General features: G+C 34.7%; 1 protein-coding gene across 1 annotated transcript; it reads right to left on the reverse strand.

Annotated features, from left to right (window-relative positions):
• Positions 1–8,321: 8,321 nt before the first annotated feature.
• Positions 8,322–22,371, reverse strand: LOC123532819 (solute carrier family 28 member 3-like). Its single transcript, XM_053518485.1, has 11 exons — positions 21,522–22,371; positions 20,770–20,914; positions 19,706–19,781; positions 19,177–19,292; positions 17,856–18,017; positions 17,242–17,367; positions 16,258–16,565; positions 13,175–13,346; positions 12,304–12,564; positions 10,451–10,631; positions 8,322–9,769 (listed from the first exon to the last, which is right to left on the reverse strand). The coding sequence occupies exons 1-11, from the start codon at positions 21,941–21,943 to the stop codon at positions 9,756–9,758; spliced, it is 1,983 nt and encodes a 660-aa protein (XP_053374460.1). The 5' UTR covers positions 21,944–22,371; the 3' UTR covers positions 8,322–9,755.
• Positions 22,372–26,855: the final 4,484 nt, after the last annotated feature.

A 26,855-nucleotide genomic window follows, 5' to 3' on the forward strand; every position in this document is an offset into this window, starting at 1 on the left:
AAATATAAGTCCATAAGTTCGCAGCTCTATTTATCAGTGTCTCCAACATATACCAAAAGAAGACTATATATCTGTTTTTCGCGATTGGGTAAAAAGGTTACAAAAATGTGTTTCGGTAAAAGGAGAATACTTTGAAGGTCTGTGATAAAACGTAGCACATAAGAAATACGAACCTAATGACAGAACTTTTTGCAGGACCCTCGTAGGGTATAAATTGGTAGACGGAAGACAGTGAATTCATTCTGTATCCGGCGATTGATGTAAACACAGAGAGGAATCAACTTATAATTTATTCCAATACCTTGATAAGAAAGCTATTGCAGCTACACTGTCAGGGTCGATAAATTATTTAAATGAAGACCTTTGACGTTCGTATGCAGTATTATAACTATGTTTCGAGTCTTAGTTCCAGCACATAGAAGTTATACCTTTACGAGATAGTCGATAGCTATAGTCGATAGCAAATATTGGCTGAACATCGGAAAGCTGAGGCAGAGACATATAGTTTGGAAATTTACCGAGACAGTAGGAGAGTTTCAGCTGATAGACGAGGTTCAACGTTATTTGCGAAGTACAGCCAAGGCATCGGGGTCATACTTATATTTTAGTTGATGGCATATAGGTGCTGAGCATCCATGGGTCGGGTTGCAGGTAAAATTAAGAAGACATAGGCTGTACATCTATGTGATATGACTCAATAAAAGCACCTGTCAAGTATAGTATCTGAAGTCTATAGGCGTTTGAGCTGATAATCATTAGTTATATATTTATAACTCATATCTTGACAGTTTATACTTGGAATAATGTATAGCCCAAATCCATCTGATTTCTTCGTCGGTCCTTTACAGAATGACACGACCTCTATTCCTTGATGAATTCTATTCCATTAACATTCGTCTATAATGCCAAAAATTTTTATCTGTCATTGTGTCAGCTTGACGACGGCTTCAATAACTTACTTACCAGATGCCATTTCGACATTCGACATTCTCCACCTGCATATGTAGCTCGTACGAGCGACCGCCTGAAGAATGCAGAAAACTCATAAAAAGCCATAGGCTAGACTAGCCACTAGACTGATAATAAAGAATTCTCACAAAATTTCAACTTTTGTAATTTGTTTCTTATTCTATGTGATAGTGACAAATGCAGGTCTATTGTAGAGATTTTCACAAAGAAATGGTTGTAATAATATCAGTGATATTGGACGTAGGATATAAACCGGCTACGTCCACATTTTTAAAAATAAAACAGATATATCATAGTCTAGGGAGCTAGTCTAGCCATAGGCCTTGCCGAGTGCCGTTACTGGGATAATTGCAATGAGCAAACTTTAAGCTTGTGTCAATTATATGAAAACGAGTTCGAAAAAAAGAGTAAGCACTCAAGTTGGTTTCTCGGCACAGTGGTTCAAATTAAGTGATCCAAGAATCGTAGCTTGATTTCTTGGCCAGTGATGACGGGAAGTTATCGTTACCATTTTGAAAGAGATTTTGTAATTCGAAATCAACGAATATCTAGAATGCATACTAATAGCTTGATGCTGCCATTTAATACAACTTCTTTTTGTCAACTAAGTATTAAATTTTAAACTACATTTCATTACTAACTAAGACAGTGTATTTCTATAGCTGTTCAGAACTAAAAATACAAACTTCAAGTAGGAACTATCTATTTTAGATATAGGTGTAGTTAACTGCATTGAAGTACATAATGATAAAATTATGAAAATGTCATTTTCTGAAAAAAAGTTATTTGAGCTGAAAAAAAAATGATAATTAAAATATTTAGGGAAAAAAAAGGAGACAACTCCGCTAAGACTTTATGGTAGGCTTAGGTGGCTATTGACCTAGAACCTCATGCAAACTCTGTACTTTTTACCTCTAGGCAGGGGAAAAGCATGCATAATTGCCACATGGATTAGCAATCTATGTAAAGAGCAAATAAGATAATGCCCTTGGGTAAGTGTGACATTTTCTGTGGTAAAATTTGTCAACAAACAGACGATTTTTTTAAAAGAAAGTCAAAACCCAAAGAATTTCACAATGTAAATTATGTTGAAAAGGCTACTGCTGAAAAGAGAGCAATCTCTACTACCCAAATATATGCGTCAAAGTATGGGAATAATATCTAGAAATATGAGAAAATCAAAGAAATCAATTTCAGGACTGTTAGATGCATGACTGTGTTATCATGCAGAACATTTAACATAGATGGGTTACTTTTCCATTGCACTGACATAACATGGACAGTATATAAATAAATAAATGAGTGCGATTTCCGGTTCCGGTTTGTGATGGTGGTGTTATTTTTCGCTCTGACAATAATTGCCAATTAAATGACTTTCCAACGATATAAACTGGAAAATAAAGATATGTGATTGTTGGATATAAGTTCTAAATTCTGAATATAGTGATAAAATTGAACTATAGACAGTATCTTGTGAGTAAACGAACATTTCTTCAAAATATTTTGTCTTCAACAAACAAAGCTCGTAAACATCGCTCAGTGGAGGGGTCACGTCGGATTGGTCGGAGGATAGCCCCAGGCTATAACAGGACTAAACTGGCTAATCAGTGATCAATTTATTGAATGACTATTAACGCTGTCAGACAATCACCAGGTTGTATGGTGATCACGATTTCTCACATACAGACAATACGGATGGGCATTCATCGATAGAGATGGATTTCTATGAACTCGACAATCCACAAACATATGTAAAATCAGTCTTTCAATCACCGAACAATATTACATCTGTTGAAACCAAGGGCGGTAACTCCGATCAACGAACATTATACATGAGTTACTCTTCTTCGCCGCCGCTAGACAGTGACGGAAACATTCAATGTGGACAGTGTCCGAATGATTTTACGGCTGAAAAAAACGAACTTAGTAGATTTATTGAGTACTCTTCCGAGGGCTTTGTATGTCAGCAAATTACTTGAATAACCGACTCACATGAAGATCGTTTGTCCCAGTTTCGCTTAGACCTTGCCTCACGAGCCCGTAACTGCGAGAATCCACCGTGTGGCATACTCAAAGACAGGAGAAAATCTTCGAAAATGAGTATTGCTGAGAAATATGCACAGGATTGTTTCAGCTTGAACCAATTCTTGAACGGAAACTGTAACGATCTGAGTTTTATGTTCAAACCCGCGAGCGCAAATCTGAACCAGTCAACTCTTGACCAAATTATACTTGAAAATACGTACACCGAACCAGGCGTCAATCATGAAATTAACTTATTAAAGAGCAGCGTCGCTTCGATGCAGTCTGAAATAAGTATACTTAAACTTGAGTCACGTGAAACTAAAGAAAAGATTGAACGATTCACTTCAGAAACAAAAGGATACGTAGATACAATAAAAAAAGAAGTAGACAGGTGCGCGGAAATAATAAGCCGTCATTTGAATAAAGCAGAACAACTGAAGCTATCAGACGGTATTGCGTCAATCTGCACACAATTAAAGAAATTTGAAAATAGCAGAAAGCAGTTAAACGAGAATGTAGCAGTGCTGACCGATAGTGTATGCGACAATTCGATAAATATCAGCAACATCCAAGATGCTGAGGTTCAGAGAAAAAACTCGCTGAAAACTAGTATTGATGATATGAATGAAAAACTTAGTGAGCATGAAAAGGAACTTTCTGATCAATTAAATAAAAAATTTAAGGATGTGCAATCTGTGAAATCAGTTGAAGCAAAAATGAAAAGTATGGAAGAGAAAATGAATACAAACAATTTAAACAGAACTGTAAAAGAGTCATTTAATCATTTCTCAAATGAACTTTCAAGTAAATTCGATCTGTTGAACAAAAATATGCTTGATCTCATTGAAAAGGTATCGATTAGTACTCCTCCCAGCAAAATCGATGTAAGTCCGATCCGAATACGCATGCGCATCAGGAGCCATACTTATCCCGTCCAAACGTATCACGATCGGACGCAACGCAACAAATACGTCACACACCTGACGTAGGTTTGAAAGTCAAGCAAAATAACAACATATCGCAGCACGGTTCTGAACAAAATCCCATAACTATACCACGTGGCAATAGTACTGGTGATGCTGACTTCGGGACCGACGACGTCGAACTCAACATAGATGTTGTCCCTAAACCGAACAACCGTTTTAGAGGAGTAATCAGAAAGAAAGCAAAATCCTATATACTGACCGGTATTGACTTAGATAGTGATTTAGATGGGTTATATGTTTTTTTTAGAAGAAACAGGATTAAACTGTAAATTTGCAAAATGTTTGACCACAAACAGAACTGATTGTCAGGTCGCACAGATTGTGGTTAGCCAGGATCAAAGTATGTTGGTAGAGAATCTTGATACCTGGCCAGAAGGCATCGTCTGTCGTCCATGGCTAAACAAGTCCGAATATCGGGAGTACCATAACAGAAGGCGGGCTGATAACCGCCAAGGCTTCAATGAATACAACGACGCTTAATAAGATATACTCAATCATGGACCTTCGCTTTATGTCATGGAATGTAACCGGGGTATACACTGGTATACCATATATGTTAGAACAATTTGATAGTAAGCAAATTTCAATTTGTGGCTTATCAGAGCACTCGCTATTAGAACGTAATTCATCGGTTTTAGAGAAAATACACAGAGATTATGAATCGCACGTCGTCTGCTGCAAAACTCCGTACACCCGAAACGGGCGAGAATTCTGCAAAGGTGGAGTAGCGCTCATTTGGCACAAGTCTCTTAGTCAAAAGATTCAAACTATAGAAACAAACAGTGAACGTATCGCCATGTTAAAACTTAATCTACCAACACAATCGCTGTATGTTATTCAAGTGTATCTCCCATGTAGTAGTGAAAGTTTAGATTACTTTAAAGAAGAAGTTAATAAAATTAATGATTTAATCTCGATGATGGATAACGATTCGGGATTGATGTTAATGGGAGACTTTAACTCCAAAATTCTAACTGAAAGTGACAGACAACGTGATAAATTCATATCAAACTTAGTGCGATCTCATTACCTGAAAGTAGTAACAGGAGCTAGTATGTGTACCGGAAGTAGGTTCTCATTTGTACCGGGAACTAACATGTCGCCAAGCCTTATCGATCATTTCGTTGTGTCAAATAACTTGTATAGGGTTATAAAGTCGTGTTTTATTGAAGATGATGCCCCACTAAATGTATCATGCCACTTGCCGCTACATATGTACATACATTTCAGTGCAATAAAAGAGTGCACATTTTCGACAGACAAATTTTGTAAAAACTCTTATAGATGGACATCAGAGAATCAAGTTGACGCGTATCGCAGCGATGTAGAAAACCTAATTAAAGACACAAAGTTCAACTTTGAAAATACTGAAGACTGCTATAATGAAATTATTTCATGTATTAACTCAGCTTCAAATAAAAACTTACCAGTGCGATCATTTAAACCATACCTTAAACCATATTGGTCCACTGACTTAAAATCCTTTCACCGGAAGATGAAAGAGGCGCGTGCGCAATGATTTAGAGCTGGCCGTCCACGAACAGGCGATTTATTCTCAAGCTATAAAGAGGAGAAACGTACGTTCAGGCGTGTTCAAAAAAAGCAGCATCAACATATGAAAGAAACGAATACGACTGAATTGGTAGACTTGCTGAAATAGATCAGAAAGTTTTCTGGAAAGTCGTTAATTCGAAAAAGGAAAGAAATCAAAACAGAACGGTACAGAACTTGTGTTTAACGGCGAGAGTGTGAAAGAGCCCGAACAAATTCTGCTCGGTTGGCAAACATATTTTACTGATTTGTATTCATTTTCAACCGATAACGAATTTGACAGCCAATTTCGGCAACATGTTGAACAATGTGTTAAATCATTCTGTTCGCAAAACCAAACAAATTCGCTGTCTAGAGAAATAACTAAGAAAACGTCTACAAATGAAATACATAATGTGATAAAAAGTATGCCAGATGATAAAAGTGCGTCGTACGATAACGTAACATACGAGCATATCAAAAATGGCGGCGAGACATTAGTTAACTGTATAACTATTGTTTTCAATGAAATATTAACACAAGAACATGTTCCTAAGCAGTTTAAAGAAAGCCTTACAGTAACTCTTCATAAAGGTAATGGGAAAAGTAAAACAGACCCGAACAACTACAGAGCCATTTCTCTTCTCCCAGTGATATCGAAATTGTTTGAAAAAACATCACTTACCCGAATTGAAAAGACTGAATTTAACAGTAAATTTAATCCCCTTCAACACAGGTTCTAGAAGGGAAAGTCGTGTAAAATGGCCTCGTTTATCTATCAGGAAGCCGTTAACTACTGCCAAGAACGTGGAGACGTCACGTATACATGCTTTATGGACGCCATGAAAGCATTTGACATGATATGGATCGATGGTGTAATATACAAGCTATTCAACTTCGGAATACAAGGAAAAGCTCTCAGAATATTTCAAAATTTACTGAATGGAGCACTAAGTCGAGTTCTCGCGTTCCAACACGTGTCGCAACCATTCAACATCATGCAGGGCACCAGACAAGGTAGTATATGTGCTCCGTTTCTGTACACAGTTTTCCTTGATGAACTTCTGAATCAATTAAGCGAATCTTCTGGTGGATTGAAAATAAACAATATACCAGTCTGCGCACCCACACAAGCTGATGACATTGTGTTGATTTCACTCAGTAAAAAGGGACAGTCTGATCTTCTAAACGTGTGTTAAAGATACGCGAACAAATGGCGGTATGTTTATAACCCGAGGAAATGTGCAGTACTTATCCATAATCAGAAACAACGTATGCGTCACGAAGAGACAATCATAATGTATGGCAAATCACCGTTACAAGTATCTACAGAGTATAAACATCTCGGCATTACCCAAAGCAAAACTCGTAAAACACCCACTAGAGTAGACAATGTACGCCAAGTCGCTAGAGGCACACTCTTCAGTTTTAATTGTATACATAAATACGGGGTCAGTCCAATCACATCTGCGCGACTGTACACGTCGACAGTTCTTCCGAAAGCTTTTTTTGACTGTGAGTTATGGAACAATATCAACATAAGCGACATGCGTCATATGGAGGCAACGCACCATTTTTGCCTTAAACGTATACAGTCGCAGCCGGACAGAACACGTTCAGACCTGGTAAAGGGCCTCCTAGGATTCACATCCATAGAAACGTACATAGACCAACAGAAACTGAATTTCGTCGGATCACTTTGTAGAATGAAATCCACAGACATTGTATTAAAATTGTTATTAAACAGATTATTTCAATATCGTAATAACTGTTCGTTGAAACATATGGGTTTTGTGCCAGATATAATTCGTATCCTGTCCAAATACAACTTAGAACACTTTTTGATTGAATTTGAACATTCTATGTGCTTTCCGTCGAAAATATCTTTGAAAAAAAGCTGCAAACATTCACTGATTTTGTATGAACAATCGAAATGGATGGAGCGTATGAATGTATGTTCAGATTTCAGCAGATTCCGAGAAGTGAATTCTGAACTGACACCTTCAAACATTTTGCGAGTCGCTCTTATGAAACCAGACAGTATCGAACTCATGACATTCCTGGCAAAATTATGTTGTACACCAGTTACAAATACAGAAACTACTTGTTTTGTTTGTGATACAGCATATAATGACTATATCTCTCATGTAGTGTTTCATTGTCAAAATTCTGGTCTTAAAGCCATACATGATACATTCTTAAGACAAATTTCAGTTCTTTCTGAAGAATTTCATAGACTGATCACAGACAATATAACCAGATCGTTACAATTACAGTATCTACTTGGATATGTCGACAATAGACTGACAAATGTTGTTACCCATGAGAAATACGCAGATATCATGTGTGCTGTAGCATTATATTTATGACATTTATTTAATACGTACACTGTTTTACAGTCATGAATCTGTATGAATGACAATATAAGCAAAATAGCTAAAACATGTGAGGTAATAATCCTGTATCATAGCTTCGCTTTCGTCCCTATTTCGCTCTTTTTGAAGCTAATGTCAATGGGTTTTATTGCTTTATTGTAGTTAACGAAGAATGTGCATTAGTATTTAGCCTTAAGATGTGTGTATTTTTAAGGAAATGCTATGAAACATATATATTTTGATGTATGATATGATAACCACGTTAAATAATTTTGTAAATAACACAGAGGCTCTGTACTCTGTCTTTATAAATTGATCTGCTTTTCCTTTATAAATGCAATAACAGTTCCTCTGTATTTATACTGATATTTGTGTATTTGTATTATCATATTTGACTCTTCATTGATTTGGAGGAAATAAAGTTGTATATAGTAACAGTAGCTAGTACGTTTTTCTGTCATTATGAATATACAAATGTGTATTGTTTGACTGTAGTATTCATTTGTAAATCTATATTCTTTATCTTTTGTAATGTTTGCCACCAACAAATCGATTATCTGCTGACTGCCTGCTGATAAGTAATCGTTTACATGTATGTGGACTATTCTCGTTTTGTGATATTTCATCAAATCTCATGAACGGACTCATTCGAACACATTCTTCTATTGCAATGCTTGGATGCGTTCTGTACTTTCAAAGAATATTGTCATATATATGATTTATCTTCACAACAGCAGTCTTAATGTCGCAAAATCTCATGAACGGACTCATTCGAACACATTCTTCTATTGCAATGCTTGGATGCGTTCTATACTTTCAAAGAATATTGTCATATATATATGATTTATCTTCACAACAGCAGTCTTAATGTCGCAAAATATCTTCACGTATTCTGACTCTGTTTTACAATTGTTTCTTATTTCTTAGGACCATCTATTCCATTCAACGCTTTTTACTGAAATTCGTTTAGACTGGTGTTGTGGGAGGTAGGCGAAATGTTGCACAGTTTTACCTCTAACTCACCTACCCAATCTGTCTGAGCCAGCTATTATTTTACTTCAGTGCGCTTTATGCTCTCAAATAACTTCCTTATGGACTTAACTAACCTGTAAGCGTCCTGATACAGGCTTAAAGTACACTCCGTTGCTCATTACTTCTGCTTCTCTGGAATCAAACTGTCAAATTTAAAGCGTAAATTTGCTTGTAATTCACTTATTTGCGTTCTTCGCTTTCAAATGAGCTACATGTAGACATATTCGATTAAACGCAGTATTTTAGTTATATACAGTTCGTACTATTCATGGAATACAAGAATTAAACTGTTCTCCGCAAAAATTGACAACATCTCTACATGAATTAGTTGATATGACAAATTATTTTATATATTGTGTTTTCATTCAGCCATCACGGAGTCGCTCTTATCACCAAAGATTCGAACATACATGTATGACCTCCTTTTTTGCTTTCAGAAGTACTTTAAGCAACTGGGTTTTCAGAAGACCCTTTCTTTCATACCAGTATTTTTTCTGTTAATATAGAGTATGTATGTCAAATGTATAACCAGTCTACAACCAAAATGTTAAAACCGGAAAAAGAGCAATATGAGCATCATTCCGAAACGGGCCATTTAAAAAGTAGCTATAGTTTAGATGCTTTCCATAGTAAAAAAATAGTTATATATACACAAAAAACCGGACAATTAACATTTTAAAATCTGTAGGAATATCCATGTTAAAATTGTTTGTTTATGAAACTAAACATGGTATATAAGATTTATGACATATATTAGTTGTATGTACACGTGTTTAATGTACGTATATCGTATTTTCCGGACCATCAAGTGACTCCTTAAGATAACTCAAGTGACTCCTTAGGATAACAGCCCTGAAATGAAAGTAATTATACTTTATATAAGTACATAAGAAGATCGTTAAATGCACCCAATGGCAATTTTGTTACAGAATACAAAAACAAAAATAGATGTATTTCGATTCTATAGTTACATGTTGTTTACACATGTTTATATGAAACAGTTTACTCATGTTTATATGAAACAGTAATTATTTGGGGTTTTTTAAAGTTATTTTCATCCAGTACATAAAGAAGATGTTTGTCGATAAAAGATATATAAACACAAAGTAGACGGAAGGGACTATTGCATTAATTGTACCGGATAGTTTAGGATTTTTTTGTTGACAGGTACATGGGTAGAGTCACCGGCTCGACCATAGTAAGCCACGATGTATACATCTTTATATTCAGAATTCATGGTTAATATATATATAAAGTTTGGTTGGGCAACATTTAGATATTCGATAGCGGTCAACATTGTATGCGTAAAGTGGAGGACATTGATAAAAGTGTTATGTAAGAAGTAAATTTCATTTTAATAGGTATTGTGCTTTAAGAAATTTCAAATTAACTCTGATAGTTGTTTCCATGCTAGAATGCCTACCGAGTTTGGCTATTATTTGAACACTGACTTAGATGCATGCTTTGTTATAACTTCAAGGCACACATGTTTGGTACCAAAAGCTTGAATATAAAAAAATTATATCTACTTGCCTGCTACGCATGCTGTAAGATAGCTTGCCACTGTTCCAGCTATTAGTATCTTTGGCCCTAGTTTTGATATCTCGGGAAGTCTGTGTGGGATGAATGCTGTTGTCAGTCCAAACGTAATACCAATCGTGGGAATCGATGCATAGCCACACAATGCATACGTCACTATAAGTTCTGATCTTTCCTGATGATAAATATTTTCATAAATGAATGTGTAAATCGCCTTTTATAATAAATCAATCTGATTAGAATCATCTCCCCAGTAACGCTATGCATGATGTTCTGACAGTGACCCGTTGTGGGTCGTCTTCTTGGGACTAACCAATCAACGCATTGATTTCAAGATTTTACAGTGAAGGTAGAAGTCCAAAAAATCTATATTTATCCTAATGAGCCTTGGACCTAAATTGTGTAAGTGTGACAACAACAACAACAACAACAAAAATGATTTTGTTAGATATCTGGAAATAACAAACAAAAAGTATCTAATTAAACAGTTTTAGAAAAATATGCACATCTCTTGAGATTTTAGAGACTCGAATCAAGGAGAAAGCAGCATAATGCTATATTTCTTAAGAATGCTTTGAAACTAAATTACTGACAGACTATGTATTACGGAAACACATCAGAATTAGTTTTGATGAAAATTGAAAAGCATTTGTAACGCTTTACTTGAGCTAAACTGCCTTGATTATAAATATCTATATTTAACACGTATTGAACACTAACTCCATAGCGTTATCGGTGGCGGAAAACATCTTTATTGCCGCGGCGGTCCGGGTTCGATTCCCTACGCGGTCATCTTTTTTTCTTGATATGACATTTTAAATAAACAAGAATTCATATTCAAATGTTGATAATATGACCACAATTAAATTTGAAAGAAAGATAATTTTTAACAAAAAAAAAAAAAAAAAAAAAAAAAAAAAAAAAGAGGTCAGTGCCTTTAACACGAATTTATAATTCTTATGACGACCGCATTGAAAGTTAAGTGACTTATCCCGATTATTATAAAACGTCCGCTTGTTTAAGTTTTAGTTCTTTTATTTCAACTTTTTCAAAAACAGTTTTGTTACCACTCAAAGCACAAATGTGCTGCGCCATTTTGTCGGTCGAGCCTACGTTAATATAAACAAACGATTTCATTGGCTGAAATACCGTTTTCAGAAATCCGATACGGTGCGAAAGCAGTGTAGAACTGGCCACCGTCGATTTTAATTAGATTGATAATAAATAGTTTTGTACTTTGTTAGAGAAGGAAATAGTTCCTTGTAATTATATTCTTGCTGTACTCTTTGCTATATGCAAAAAGGTGATTAAATGTATACGATCCCCTCTCCATTTCAATTCGTAGAATATAAGAATAAAAGCATCTGCAAAGGCAACCGGTTGTCAGGTCGTTTTTGTTATCTCATTTATGTAGTTTTTAAGCAAAGCATGTCAATTTTGTACTAATTGTTTCAAATAAAGAACAATTAACATACTTAATCCTGATTCTTTGAACACGGATATACCGAAAATATATATTTGTAATAACCTAAAGTGACACATTTTATATTTGGAATTTTTATCTGTTTTGAGTTAAAATATAAGGTATTCATTGAAACTTTGTGTAAGACCATAATTTATTGTATTTTTTCTTAATTGTATCACATGTTTAGTCATAGACTAGGAGAAATCATGTAGTGTTCAATCAATTACAAAGGTTTCATTTGAATTTGTGTTAAATACATATATCTTGCTTCAAAACGTCTGGAATCTGGAACCAGTATTAAGTGAAATGTGTGACGGCAAAATGGAGGAATAGGCAATATACATATCTTATGCATTTTGACTGGAAGAAAAAACAGTAATACCGAGAAAACACCGTCTGTGAGTGTCATGTTCCAGTTAGGGAGGAATATATCACTTGCTCTGTCGTATTCTAGCGATTCATTAAATGCCTTAGTATAGGCGGTCAAGTGCTGTCTGTTTTGGATTAGTCGACCAAGTTTAATATATGGAATTCCGGGACTTGATAATGTACGAAGCCCCAAATATTCGCCAGCTCGTAGACAATCCTCAGTATCAACTCCCATGACATACACAAACGGGTAAAACAGATAGGATAAGATAAGCTGAAATATAAAACTCCGCATAAGCCGTGTCGTGTAATAAAATAACGTAGGTAAGCAGTTATTAGAAACACAGAAAAAAATCGTAAACGACCAGTCAGATTTTAACCAGATTCACATTTCTAAATTATTGCTAGTTCGTTGGCAAGTTGGTCACGAAATAGCTCAGTAATTATTCAATACGAGTTGATTCATTTCAACGCATCTTTTAAATATAAGGTTCAGAATTTTGCTTCTTTTCTAGAATATATCGACTAATTCAAAACACCTATACACAGAATTTGCATCAGTTTTTCAGCCAAAAAAAAAAAGAAAGAAAGAAATATTTGACTTCAGTACTGTAAATTTTAGTTATAAAAGAGAGAACAAGAATTATGCAGTATTTCAGAAACAGCAAAATTGTTCACTACGTTTACTTTCGTTTTACATCAAAATATCTCTAATTAATTCCGTTTTTCTTTGAAATGTATTTGGATATGTATACATACAAATTGAATTTTCATTGACAATAGCTTCATAAAAGAACAATGATAGTTGTATTTTAACTCAGTCCATTCTATCGTAATAATAGAACAGTATTTGATCGATAAGCTTTCCTCATTTTAAGACCTACATTAAATGTGATGTGAATATTGACTCGATCCCCAAACCACTCTACAGTTTTGTTCAGTAGTTCCAGTACAGCAAGGGAGACAATCAACAATCCAATAATACTTGTCGCAAGTTTTATTCCATTCTTTGTGCCAAATACAAGAGCTTCGCCAACACTTGTCGGTTTCTTAAAACTAAAACAAGAACAAAGTCAAGCATTACATTCATTACGTCAGACATATAGGTGGGCCGGTGGTCTAGTGGTAACACGCTTGATTGTCAAAAAGTTGAGCAGGGGTAAAAAATGAAACCTGTTTAGATGTGGCTGTAAATGGACTGATTTGGCCAGATTATGATAGAAAATGACAATATCAGTGTAGTTTAGCAGAGAAAAAGTAGAAAAACTAAAAATATTTCAATTTCACTGTTTAGGTGTTTTTTTTTAAAAAAATGCATATTTACTGGCTAAATATTGCTAACGTTTAGGCGTCAGAGGTGAGTTTGGGTATATTTTACAGTAACAGTGTGATTTTAGTGCAGTTTATGGTAAAACTTGATAAATATGGCAAAAATAAGTTCCAGCAAGGAAAAGTTGTCATAAATTACGTCGCGACAGCTTGTTTTGAAGGAAATTTGGCGCACTAGCATACGTTACTGAAAAGGTAGTAAAACCTTGAAAATATAACCTTAATTATTGGTTACATTCTGCCAATTCAATTCCTTCATTATTTCATGTAATCAATAAAACATCCAGACCTCATTTTCAGCACGTAGAACATTTTAATGATATGAAAACCATATATGGTCATTTAGTATGACATGTCTTCTTAATAATATCAAAAATAAAAAAAATATTACCATGTTATGTTATATATATAAAAAAAATAATCTGTTCTGAGAGACATCACACTCTAAAAATGCCCCCATGAAAACAGCCGTTTAGCAATTACGCGTATGTCGACATTTTTCTCAAAGAATAAAATCTCCTCATATGACTCATTATACCAGATTTCATCCATAGCATGGAACTAAATCTTTGACTACTTCACATATAACACCGAGTAGTCACTTCCTGTTTGGTGTAATTTGTCCTCAATCCAGAGGTCCGGGGTTCGAATCCCGATCCAGGCACTGGAAATTTATTAGATGCTCTTTGTCAGGATACGAGTTATATGACCCAGGGAAGTGCCTACGCCTTTAGTATCTTGAACAATGGTTTGGGTCCAATCGCTAAGGTGACTATGTCTTAGACTAGCTGACAAACGATGTAGAATGGCCTTTGTTAAAACGTAGAGCTGGTGAGACCAATTATCTCATATATATAGACTTTTCCTCTGGCTACCTTGCCTAAATGATTCGTGTACCAATGATTCGTAAATGATTTCTTATTATGAGCTAGACAATTTCAGGGATCAGGCAAATCACTAAATGTCTATAGGCTGGAGACTCTATACTTGACTGGTCTTTTTGTTGATGTTCCCGTCAGACAGTGTCTTTGAATCAACAACATACGAGTGCTATCGCATAGATTTTCGGCCTTTGTCCTCTCAACTCTATATGATTGGCCTGACTCCTGGATGCTCAGCGCCTATATGCTATGACATGTAGCATTCAACTACCATACAGGTATATCCCCGATGCCTTGGCTGTACTTCGCCAATAATGCTGAACCGTCTATAAGCTGGAACTCTCCTACTATCTCAGTAGATTACCAAACTCTGGGTCTCTGTCTCAGCTTCCCGATGCTCAGCCTATATATGCTATCGTCTATAGCATTAAACTACCTTTAAGGTAAAACTCCTATGCGCTGGCCCTATAGCTCGAAACCTTATAATAATTCTGCTACTCTTCTTTAGTCTAAGAACTTCCAAAGTCTTCTTTTTAATAATGTATCCGCCCTGACAGGGTAACTGCAATAGTCTCCTTCTCAAGGTACTGGGATAAATTATTAGATGAATCCTCGATGTGTCTTCTTCAACCGCTGGATACCGAATGAGCTCTCTGTCACCCATCTACCTATTTATACCCCAGCAGACGTGCTATTTTTAGAACTTGTTTCTGATTGGTCCAAATTTAAACATAACGTTTTACAACGAGTGCTTGCTCTGTCAAATATCTGGTTCCCTTTAACTTTTGTATATGACATAATGTGCGAAGCTGGGACCCAGTCATCCATATAATGAACCCAAATCAGCCATAAATGACCCAAATTCTATTATTAACAGCAATTCAACAATGATTATAGCAATGACAACCTGAAAAGGGATGATTATAGCAATGACAACCTGAAAAGGGGGTCAAACACTATCTGTGCTTATGTGTTACGTTATCAATATATTAGATATACAAATTATTCTGACACCACTCTTGAACTAAGAGTCCTGTACTGGTTCTTCCCAGGAAAAACGGCTTCGCGTGTATCGGTGCAATACATCGGGCACGTTAAAGAACAAGACTGTCTATTTGCAAAGAGCTAGGCTAAGTTAGCCGGACAGGCCTGTATCTAAAAAGAATTTCTCTCTATCCTTTCTGGGGGCTTTATCTCACTCTGTCCCTCTGGTCAGTTCGCTGTGTGTCTGTACTAGTAGAGGATGAATTTCGCGCTATATAGATCTGGTATAATAATAATAATAATGACATTGAATACAATAATAATAATGACATTGAATACAAACTGCTTATTAAGTCACAAAATTGCTAGAATTTTAAAGAGATACATAGAGATACAGATTTATTTTGCAAAATCTTTCTGCACAATTATATTCAAGACAAAGAAGTCATTCTACTGAAAAAAATATTTCTCTTTAAGTCACTGGCTGACCAGTTGTGAAATCGTGACTGTATGTGACAAACTGCCTTAAAAAAACATTTTATTTTCAAAAATTCAGGAGCTATAGGTAATGTTCGAATTCGTAAACCAGAATGGATAGATAACATAACGAAATCAAACTATTAGGTATTTGTAGTGTTGCTTATATATTTTCTACAATAAATAGAGGGCTTTCAATCATTCACCATTTATTCATTCATTCCCCTTCCTCTAAGTTAAAAGTTACAGCAATACATTTAATGCAAAACTAAACAGATAATTGTTTAGTAACTTACTTAGGGCTGTGTTCATTCTTCATTTCCTTCTGATCATTTTCACTTTCATCATCAATTGCGTCCGATATAACTGTTTCTCCTTCCTTTTCAGAATTATTTTCCACTGGAATACGTTGGAGCGTTTCTTTCATAAATTCATTGGATGCATGTCGATTGAATCCATTTTCATTTGTTGTCGAAACTGATGATATATCTTGCACGTTTTCTTTCAGCGCATCTTCCTCTCTATCGGGGTAGACGAGTTTGGCACAAACTAAAGCTGCAGGAGCTGACATAGCCGACGCAGCCAACAAGTATTTAATCGGCACCTTAGAAGAAAGGACAGAGGTTGTCTGGATTAAACTTGCGACACGGTATATGATATTTTGCTTCGATATAATGTCTATATTATAAGCAGAACTTAGTGAAATTATTAAACCGGATATATACAAGAATACAATCAGTCTGTCTATTTTGAAAAGGAAAGTGCAGTGCAAAAATTAAATTATAATACACCTGTATGATTTCTTTTGCATAACACTCATATCCAGATCAATTTCATTGCCAGAATATGGTTAATTCTAGAGATGCGATTTTTTTTCCTTTGTGTAAATGTGTGTAAGTGTGTATGCGTTTTATTACGAAAGGTAATGAAGGTTTCTGTGAGATGTCGTTTATACTTACATGTAACATTTTTAAAGTATCTGGAAAGTTTTAGAAAAAAACAACTGACAAGCTTAACTAATACTTAATATATCATTAAAACCTTTTCTTGTCTCGCAGTATCACATCTTATGAATTATCCTACTATTATTTGTATATATAAGTAAACAGTTGATAAAACATAATAATTAAACTTGAAAATAATAGCTATTCTATAACTTTGGAAAAAAGCAAAGACAGTAAGAAATTTATTTGTACGTAGATTTTATGCAACAAGCTAAAACGGAAATTTAACGACTATGATTAAAAACGCTGTATTCAGTTTCATGAATTTAAGCTTACACCAAATGCCATGTACTGGATTAAAGCCGATCCCGCACATGAAGCTAAACCACCGACATTAATAGCAAACAGTCTGGATGTTGGCATCGTAAAGAGGTACTCTAATACAATTGCACCTGCTTCCGCCTGAAACATTGATATTATGATTAAAGTTTTTTTTAACACGCTCAAATACCTCGGAGGAGTTCTTTTAATAACAAAATACAGTTAATGTTCAATGGATCCTTCGTAATAAATTGATGGTGAGCAAACTCAGAGACGAGTAACAATGTGGTCTTGGCATCCGTATGGGTTTGGTTTCTTTGTATATGTTAAGACTGGTCATGGACAAAATGTGAGCAAACGGGCATGTTTTGATCATGGCAGTCGCTGCACTTAAAATGTTATAAAGGAAGCACATATGTTCACAAAAGTTTTAATTTTTGAAGTGTTTTACATATATTCATAAAGGTTCTACATGGAAAATAGACTCAGTTTTAAAACAAATCAGATTTTTTTTCATGCGGACAAAGCTTCCAATTGTAATGATATGATAGAAAGAACACCCTTTTGAATATAAATATGAAAACAAATTATGTTTTAGAGTTCGATACATTACTATAATGGTATCTTACCCCTCCCAGAAAGATATTAGCGCAAGCATTGATTGCCTCAGGTGCTGATACATCAAGTATATATGCCATTGGTGTTCCTATAAGCTTCACAACAAATTGAATAGCTCCAAGATACATCAGCACTTGAATGACCGCAAGAAACACAATAATGGCAGGAATAGTCTGTAAAAATTGAAAAAGTAAAAATGCACATGCCGCATTAACATAAATGAAAATAGTGTAGACTCGATTTGAGCCTGTTCAAGGACGAAAGTAGATTGCAAGCTACCGTCCATGGCCTTAAGCTCCGTGTTAAGCAGAACTCAACATTTACCCATGTTACATGTACTAAAATACAATTTAGAGACGCCGCAGATGTATGCATATAGCGGTGTACATGGAACCTTCAATGCAATACAGAGTTCAATTAAATGAAAAGCTGAGTATTGTCCAAATTTAAAATGATTGGTTTGCCTTAAATGAATAGAATGAAACAAACTAGAATTTAGAGACTGAACCTGATGTAATGTAGCCTGCATATTACAGAAACTGGCAAAATACAAAATTTAAAAAGCAAGCACCATATCTAAGGGGTAATTAAGGGGTTATTCATTCAACAATACCCAAAGTCAAGAAAACATCTAAAAAATCCAAGTCAGTTTGTACCATGGTAGAGCTCGGGGTGTCATGCATTTGTACAAACTTAAACCTGGTGTTTAGTTATGAAACGTATGTCATATATAGAGGATATTTGTTTGTTTTGAGTGAATATGGAATATATCTCACTGAGAAGTGAGAAAATTTGTTGTGACGTTAAAGACGCACACGACATAAGTTCCATTTTATTTTACTTCTTGCTGCATAACAATATGAAATTCACATAATAAGTAAAATAATTTGAATCGAGAAATACACTATAAAACAAAGTGCGGCTACAATTTTCATCCTTATTTAAGGAAATAATTTAAAATTCATACTCATTGTACAAGTAGATCGACAAAGCAGTGAGTGATATGCAGTGAGTGATATGGATTATATATCACTGATAAAGCACAGTATTTCATCATTTAGCATAAAATAAATATGTATACTTTCCGCATATGTGTTTATTTTACAGGATTTAGACCGACACTTGTAAAACGATATAATGATGACTTCAGGTTTTCAATATGTATTGAAATGAAGAGTGCTGCTATGAAATGAAACAGTACTATGTTATCTAACCTTTCTTCAGTTTACCTATCTCTGTTTGATGTTCCTTATTTTAAGACAGTTATTTCGCTCCACAGTTGCGAATTAGGGAATATTTTGTGTTATTGGGCCGAGATCACGATGAGCGTACCTGCATTACAAAGCTATGATCCAAATATTTTTCGCCAAAAACATACCGGGAACCAACATCAGCGTAACGCATGAACTCTGTCAAACGGTCCGAAAACCACAATAATGTTGTTGTACCTGCAAGACAAAACTATCATGAACGATTAAATAACAACCCTGAACCCTTTCTTCGACCGAGTTGTCAAAAACAAGAAAAACATAAGCTTAGTGTAACTCATTATTTTTCTGTTATTGAACACAGCGTCAAAACATTATCAAAATCATGTGATTTGAAGTGTTATATTTACTTAAACTAAATTTATTGATATAGACCCAGAAATAATTGTTCGCACAGTCGGGACGTTAAGCAGTTAAGTTCTTATGATTTGAAGTGGGTTTATTTCAATAAATTTAGTTTAAATAACAATAAAATTTCAACTGATTTTACTAGTTTATCTGACTTGTTGTTTTTGTAATATATGAGGGATTTAGTAATTGTGTAATATATGATAGATTTAGTACAAATTGTATGTTCACTCTAGATCTGTTACCTGCTGTAGTTTTGATGATAAAAAGCCCAAATAGACATTGAAGAATGATACCATAAAACACACAGTGCCAGTGTATCTGAAAATGAAGTTTTGGACAAGTTGTATGTTTTTCTCTTAATATGCAGTGTTGACCGTTTAATGAAATTCAGTAACATGGATTGAATAAATGTTAAGTCACTAAAATGTATCTTAGAAATCAAATAAATTCAGGAAAGTAGAGTAAATCACATAATCGTTTCTTAAAAATTCCAGATTATTTTTTTTGTAAATAGGAAGAAGAATGGTTAATCCTGGCCTTAAATTTGAATAGAGCCTCTCAGATTAACAGACACAAACCCATTCCGGCTGTATAACTTAATTGATTACAAATATTAATGGCACATGTATTCATGTATAATGTATATGTTTAAGCAGTGTCTGGATGAACGAGGAGTTAGATTAATAGAGGTCTTTACCTGTTGCCTTTCAAATTAAAAAAGAAACATCAAGATTCACGTATACAAATCCTTCTTCGGTTGCTAGAAATGCCTTTACATTTGGATAAGAACGTCCAGATTACATTAGCAAACCCTTCTTCGGTTGATAGAAATGCCTTTACATTTGGATAAAAACGTCCGGATAACATTAGCAAACCCTTCTTCGGTTGATAGAAATGCCTTTACATTTGTATAAAAACGTCCGGATAACATTAGCAAACCCTTCTTCGGTTGATATACATGGCTTTACATTTGGATAAAAACGTCCGGATAACATTAGCAAACCCTTCTTCGGTTGTTGGAAATACATGGATTTACATATACAAGCCCTTCTCCTGTTTTTAGAAACGCCTTGAAACATGAATAGAAACACCCGGATTTACATGTACAGATCATTCTTCTATTATTAGAAATGCCTTATATTTAGGTAGAAACACCACAATTTACTTATACAAACCATTCTTCGGTTGTTGGAAAAGCTTTTCAATTTGGATAGAAATGCCCAGATTTACAGATACAATCATTTTTTTCAGTTGATGAAAATGCCTTTAAATTTGGACAGAAACGCCAAGATTTACATATACAAACCCGTTTTCGGTTGTTGGAAATGAGGACCAGAAGGAGGATGTATACCACAATACCAGCAAGAGGTCTTAGATTCCTTGCCTCTTTTAAAGCGACGTTTATTATGATATAAACAACACATAGGATACCCCACACGGTGTAGAAAAACCTGAAAATAGAAACAAACCATTGAAACTGAAATAGAAATATCATAAATTATAAAATAGACTATTTAAGCAGTTCTAAATTAATCAATCAAAGAAGAAAAAAAAGAAGCGAGTTAAAAGCCAAATAATATAAAATAGTGTAACGGCTCAGTATTTTCCGTCATCGTATTTATTATTCAATTATACTGAATTTGGAATAATACGGAATATATCTTAGCGTGTAAACTGGTTTAATGATAACAGTATTGAATGTGTTTAGATGACGATTATTTTTGCCATCATGTTGAGTAGTATCATATTTAACAAAATGCAAAAGAACGAGCAATATTCTAGTAGTTAATTAAATTGTATGTAAACACTGAATAAATAAATGTTTAAAAGTTGAGAACCTGCGAACCGCTTTTCTCTCAAATGCATGCATATTGGTTAGTATATTTTTATTTATAAACGTTATTTAATAATCATATTTACATTTAATTTATAACGATAATAAATAACCAAGAAAACACATTGTTACAAGTCTTGACATTTTGCACAAAATATACGATTTCCTGTCAACTGGGACGTCAACGTCAATGCTACAAAAATCTGAATTTAAATGATACTTACCACTGAGTAATTTTGGGCCTTCTACCATCGGTATAAACTGAATAAAGTTGCTTGCGAAATGCTCCCCATGTCCTTCTATAACACACCAGTTTCTGAAAATTCTTCCAGCTTATATATGCTACGCCAAACGCCGTGAATACTGTCAGTCGGATGGAAGGTTCATCTCCAAAGTTACAATACATCGCGTAGCCATAGTAACCGAGATAAAGAACCAACAGGAGAATGTTTCTTGCAGTCTTGAAATGCAGTTTGTACTTTCTGAGGAATTCTTTCACATTCTCAGCATGTATACTGAAATTACTGTCATCGTTTATTTCATATTTCTTGGTTTTCCCGTCTGTCTTTCCTTGCTCATGCATCTTGATAGAATCATTGAAACATACTTTCATAGGTTTTTCTATTGTAATATCGTAAGTTTTCATTTCATACCGGTATAAATAAGATAAATCCAGCAACAGTACAGTACCAAAATACTACAAGATATATATTACTCTTTTTTAAATTTGGCATTCAAAGCAACACATTAAATGTTATCTAAATATTTTTTATACCTCTTAAGTACTGATGACCACTTTAACAAATCGAAAATCGAATAACTGTGTGCATTACTGGCGAAATTCGTAGCATGAGTTTAACCGTATTCCATGCATTTATGTTGTTAAAACAATCAACACATTCTAAAAGAGCGTTAATTTTTTTTTAAAAAAAGTTACGTATTCTTCAGATGCAATTTAGGCATTCTCCGTTCTTTTCCTGAAATTCAAATGCGCGTTGAGCTATATTTACGTCCGAAGGATTCCGAATAGCCTAACGAGACGTAATGACACGGAAACCACCGACGTTTCATTGCGGGTTCACAACTTTAAACAAATGTGTTTAGCCTGATAAAATCGTTTAATATTAACCTAGTAAAACTTTATTTATTTATTCTCTCATTAAGCAAACCATAAAATAATTGTTTATATACTTGATTATGCCTTACAATGTAAACATACAGATGTAAATTTGCAATAAAATGTTATCGTAAGCTAAAAGGGAACTACTCATACAATCGTTAATTTCCTTCCATGCCAAAAATCTTTAATGTCATAAGAGGTATAATAACAGAAACTCTTAAATTGTAAACAAAGTAAAAATAAGTCTGCCGGCCAGCTAGTTATAGTAACTTCGTTATTGTATGTGCAGTTGCTCACGGTGATGCTGTAATTCTCACAATAAATAAGTTTTGTATACGCATAATGACATTTGCATTAACACATACCTTCTCAGTGAAAAAAATCTGGCGTTTATCATATTTCAAGAACATCACGTAGCAATTACTGACAGAAATTAAAAATCTAAAGAAACTTGTCATAGTGGCAGAATTGCAGGATACAAGAATTGCTTGTAAACATTTTATAGCGTCTATTGCTTTTCCAGACAACACATTTTGATTTTAAGCAACGTTACATAATAATAGATGGTAATTTGGGAAAGTGATAAACGCAGATTAGTGTTCCTTTAACATGCACACTGGTGGTAGATATGGTTGTTTTGCAGATTTAGTGCAAGATGCCGTTCTGTCTCTGAAAAAAACACCCTAGGATTTACAAAATATACATTGCCCATAGTATTTTACTCCCGTTAACGATATTTTTTCACATACTCCCGTAGTATTTTACTCCCGTTAACGATATTTTTTTACATACTCCCATAGTATTTTACTCCCGTTAACGATATTTTTTACGTACTCCCGTAGTATTTTACGCCCGTTAACGATATTTTTTAAATGCTTGTATTGGTGTATTGACGAAATTAAATGGACTGACAGAAAATTGAAATTCGTATCTTTTTATATGCCATTATGTGTTTATTTTTCAGTATTTATTTGATTTATGTATTTAATTCAGGATTTGTCGACGTTTTTGATAACGTGATTAAAAAAAAAATCATAGCAGGGTATTATTTCTAGTTCACGACGAAAAGGTTTTCTTACAACGATATTGCCGCGTCGTAGCTTCTTCGCTTGGCGCTCAGCATTAAGAGGATAGTGCTAGGACTGGTCAGCCAGGTGTCAGTATAATGTGACTGGGTGCGGTATCATGTCACATGTCTACAGTGAGTAGCACTATAAAATTGGGCATTGTGCTCACTGCTACAAGTAGACACAGTCGTTTATATGACTGGAAAATTGATGAAAAAGACGTTAAACCCGAACACACACACACACACGTACAACGATATAATTTTGAGAGTTTTTAAATCGACTTAAAACACCCTTTTGCTATATAATATTTAGATTATCATAAAAGTTAATAAGTAAAAGTAGATCAAATATGGTAGCACTGTTTATGGCCTTAACAGATAGGTAGACATGTCGCTAACGTCAGCGTTTACTTTTTAATATATACGATCAACATTTTTTCATACGTATCATAAGTTTTTAAATGTTGTTCAAAACTTCTCCCGTTTTAATGAACATTTTATTGGATCCTTAAGTCTTCTCTAAACGAACAATAACACTAAAGTAATAGTTTATGACGGCTCTTTTTATAACACGCTTGTTATATATCTAATAAAAAACCTACTGCTTTAAATCTTATTAGGTAGACAACAGCATGGTTCATGTGTGTCTGCTTCGGGAAAACTGGTAAATCAAAATGTTGTCATTGTCTCAAAAAATAAAAGAGATGCATGAGATTGGATATTTATCAATAATTTAACAATAATTAAATATTGCACGTGTAATTCGTCCTACCACAAATAAAGAACTGAATATAAAGTATGGGTAGAGGATAGGCACGACGAGTGAGCAGCTAGGCATGGTAAATAGCAAATCAGGAAGTATTTAGAACTATTTCATCTAATTCAAGCTTCTAAATTTATCTGTAGCATGCCAAACCAACAGTTTCCTAATACATTTGATTACAACAATACAACCCGTCTTTGCTTCAAAATGGCAGCAATTCAGTACATTAACGCAACCTATCCAAAGCTAAAGATAACGCCATAGTGAAAAGGTAAAGTACATGTAACTTGTTCAACGTGGGCAGTCGACGAAAGTCCCCACCTGGAATTGATGGAACAACTTATATCCAGTCGAGCCGACAGCAGGTGTCATAATTACCTCCCCAGCATTCAGCTTAAGCCAATACTGCTGGAAACAGTACCAATTTAAGTAAATCACCCAGCGCTGAACACTAGTCGGGAAATCAGCCGCGGCTGGGAATCGAACCCGGTCCGCTGGCGTTATAGTCCGGCCTGCTAACTACTGCCTCACTGATCCCCTTACCTTTAATTAAAAAGAAATACATCTCTAGTCATAACCACCGCTAGTAAAACAACCAACCAGAACTTAAAGATGTAAATATGTTGTCAAGATGTTAAGAAAACATAAGATAAATACTAAGGCATGGGTGAGAAAATTCATTACATAACCAAAGTATATCTGACATCCTCAAGAGGGAAACAAACAATCCTGTTCTCTACAAAAATCAAGCGTGATCCTAAAAGAAGACACAGTAGACAAGCTCCGTACAAATAATGAGCACATAACTCTTGTAGTAAGGCTAACTCAACTCGACATAGGTAAGTTTTCTTGCTAAAATAAAAATGTGAAAAAGCACAGGTCACCCTACACGACATAAATGAAAATGTTGCAGGCTCGGTTTGATTGAGCCTGTTCGTGGACGGTAGTGAAAATGCAAGCTATCGTCCATGCCCTCTAGCCCCGGGTTGAGCAAAACTCAACATTTACACATGTTATAAGTACCAGAATATAATTTAGAGACATTCACAGATGAATTGTAACAGAGTCTAATTGTTGAAAGGTAAAAGGAAAAAAACACATGAAATTTGACATATCTATAACAGAACAAGTATATAACGTAGGTTACTTAGTTTAAATGTATATGATACTAGTATAGATTAAATAATAGCATTTTGTTCACTTCATCCCAAACTAGTGTAATAACATTGTAGTGTTTTTGTATATCGGTAAGTGGTTTATTCATTTGCCGGTGTATCTCCATGTAAGGATGGGGACAACTTCTATAATATAATAATCAGTTTTGAATTATGAATACAGACGTTTAAACGCCTCGGTTTGAACAAAAATATAATGTAACTATATTCTTTGCATAGTTTAGCTGCAGCGCCCATCACGAAGAAAAAAGGCAGCAAATATAAAAATAACTTTACTTTACAGACTTCATTTCGACGCAGTTGTGATTAAAAACGGACATTATGATTGGCAAAAATATTAAACTGAACAAGTGTGTGTCCATTTGGGAAGGTCTACATGTACCATCAAAAATTTTGGACACAAAGAAAATAGTCAAAGACATTGGACACAAGTAAAACATGTAAAACTGAGACTGGTGTCAAACTGTGTTGTATTGAATCTGTTCATGAGAAGTAATGGAAAGGGGCTACTTTTCAACACCACTTATGCATGATGTTAATAATTCATACAAATGTACCATCCTTTTTTTTTTCATGTAAAAGTTGGAACATTACTATCTTTATTATTATTATGATGATGATGGAAAAGATTATAATAATTTATAATAATTGCTTTAGTTGTATTGCAAAGTGTTTGAACATTAGATTTATAATAAGTATTGAAACTTGTCCTTCAACAGATTAGTCCATGTATACTGCAAAACTTTATTCATATTGAACAACTTGAGCAGGTATAATTTTCAACTTACTTCGTTTCGACATCTCCTATACGAATGGCGACCTGTATGTGCAGCAAGTTTGTACACTGTGGGAATTTTGATATTGAAAAATATACAAACAACAAATGTATTTAAATTCAGATTTCATGCTTAGTCTTCCACTGAGACACAATTTGAAATTATTTAAGCTTTTAATGGAACCTCGAGGTATCTTGACGATATTTTAAATAAGGACAACCTATATTTTTCAAAAATGGTGAAACACATTTACCCAAAAGAGTTACGGCTTAACTCAGCTGCGTTCCTTTGCTTTGGCATCCCCTCTCCTTTTACTAGGAGTAAGTTAGCGTGTCCGCCTTAATTTTGGCTGCCGGAATCCTAAGGCGGTGCCCGGTTATTGTTTTTGTCATGCTTATATGTGTGCGTTTGCATGCTTGTGCGTCTGTGTGTCTTTGGCAGTGCACTACAGAGCTGTTATATCTAAATTGTCTGTTTATCTATGTAAGTTAATTATATATGTGCGTGCGTCCGTGCGTGCGTGCATGTTTCTCTTTTTTACATGAGTGTATGCGCTGCTGTGGTTTACGTTGTAGGATAAATGTGACGAAGGAACATAGCATTCCCTTTTGAATATTCTTTCTCTTCAACCCCAACCCCCTTTCTACCATTTACC

The sequence above is a fragment of the Mercenaria mercenaria genome, chromosome 11 (assembly GCF_021730395.1).
Source record: "Mercenaria mercenaria strain notata chromosome 11, MADL_Memer_1, whole genome shotgun sequence".
Classification (NCBI taxonomy): domain Eukaryota; kingdom Metazoa; phylum Mollusca; class Bivalvia; order Venerida; family Veneridae; genus Mercenaria; species Mercenaria mercenaria.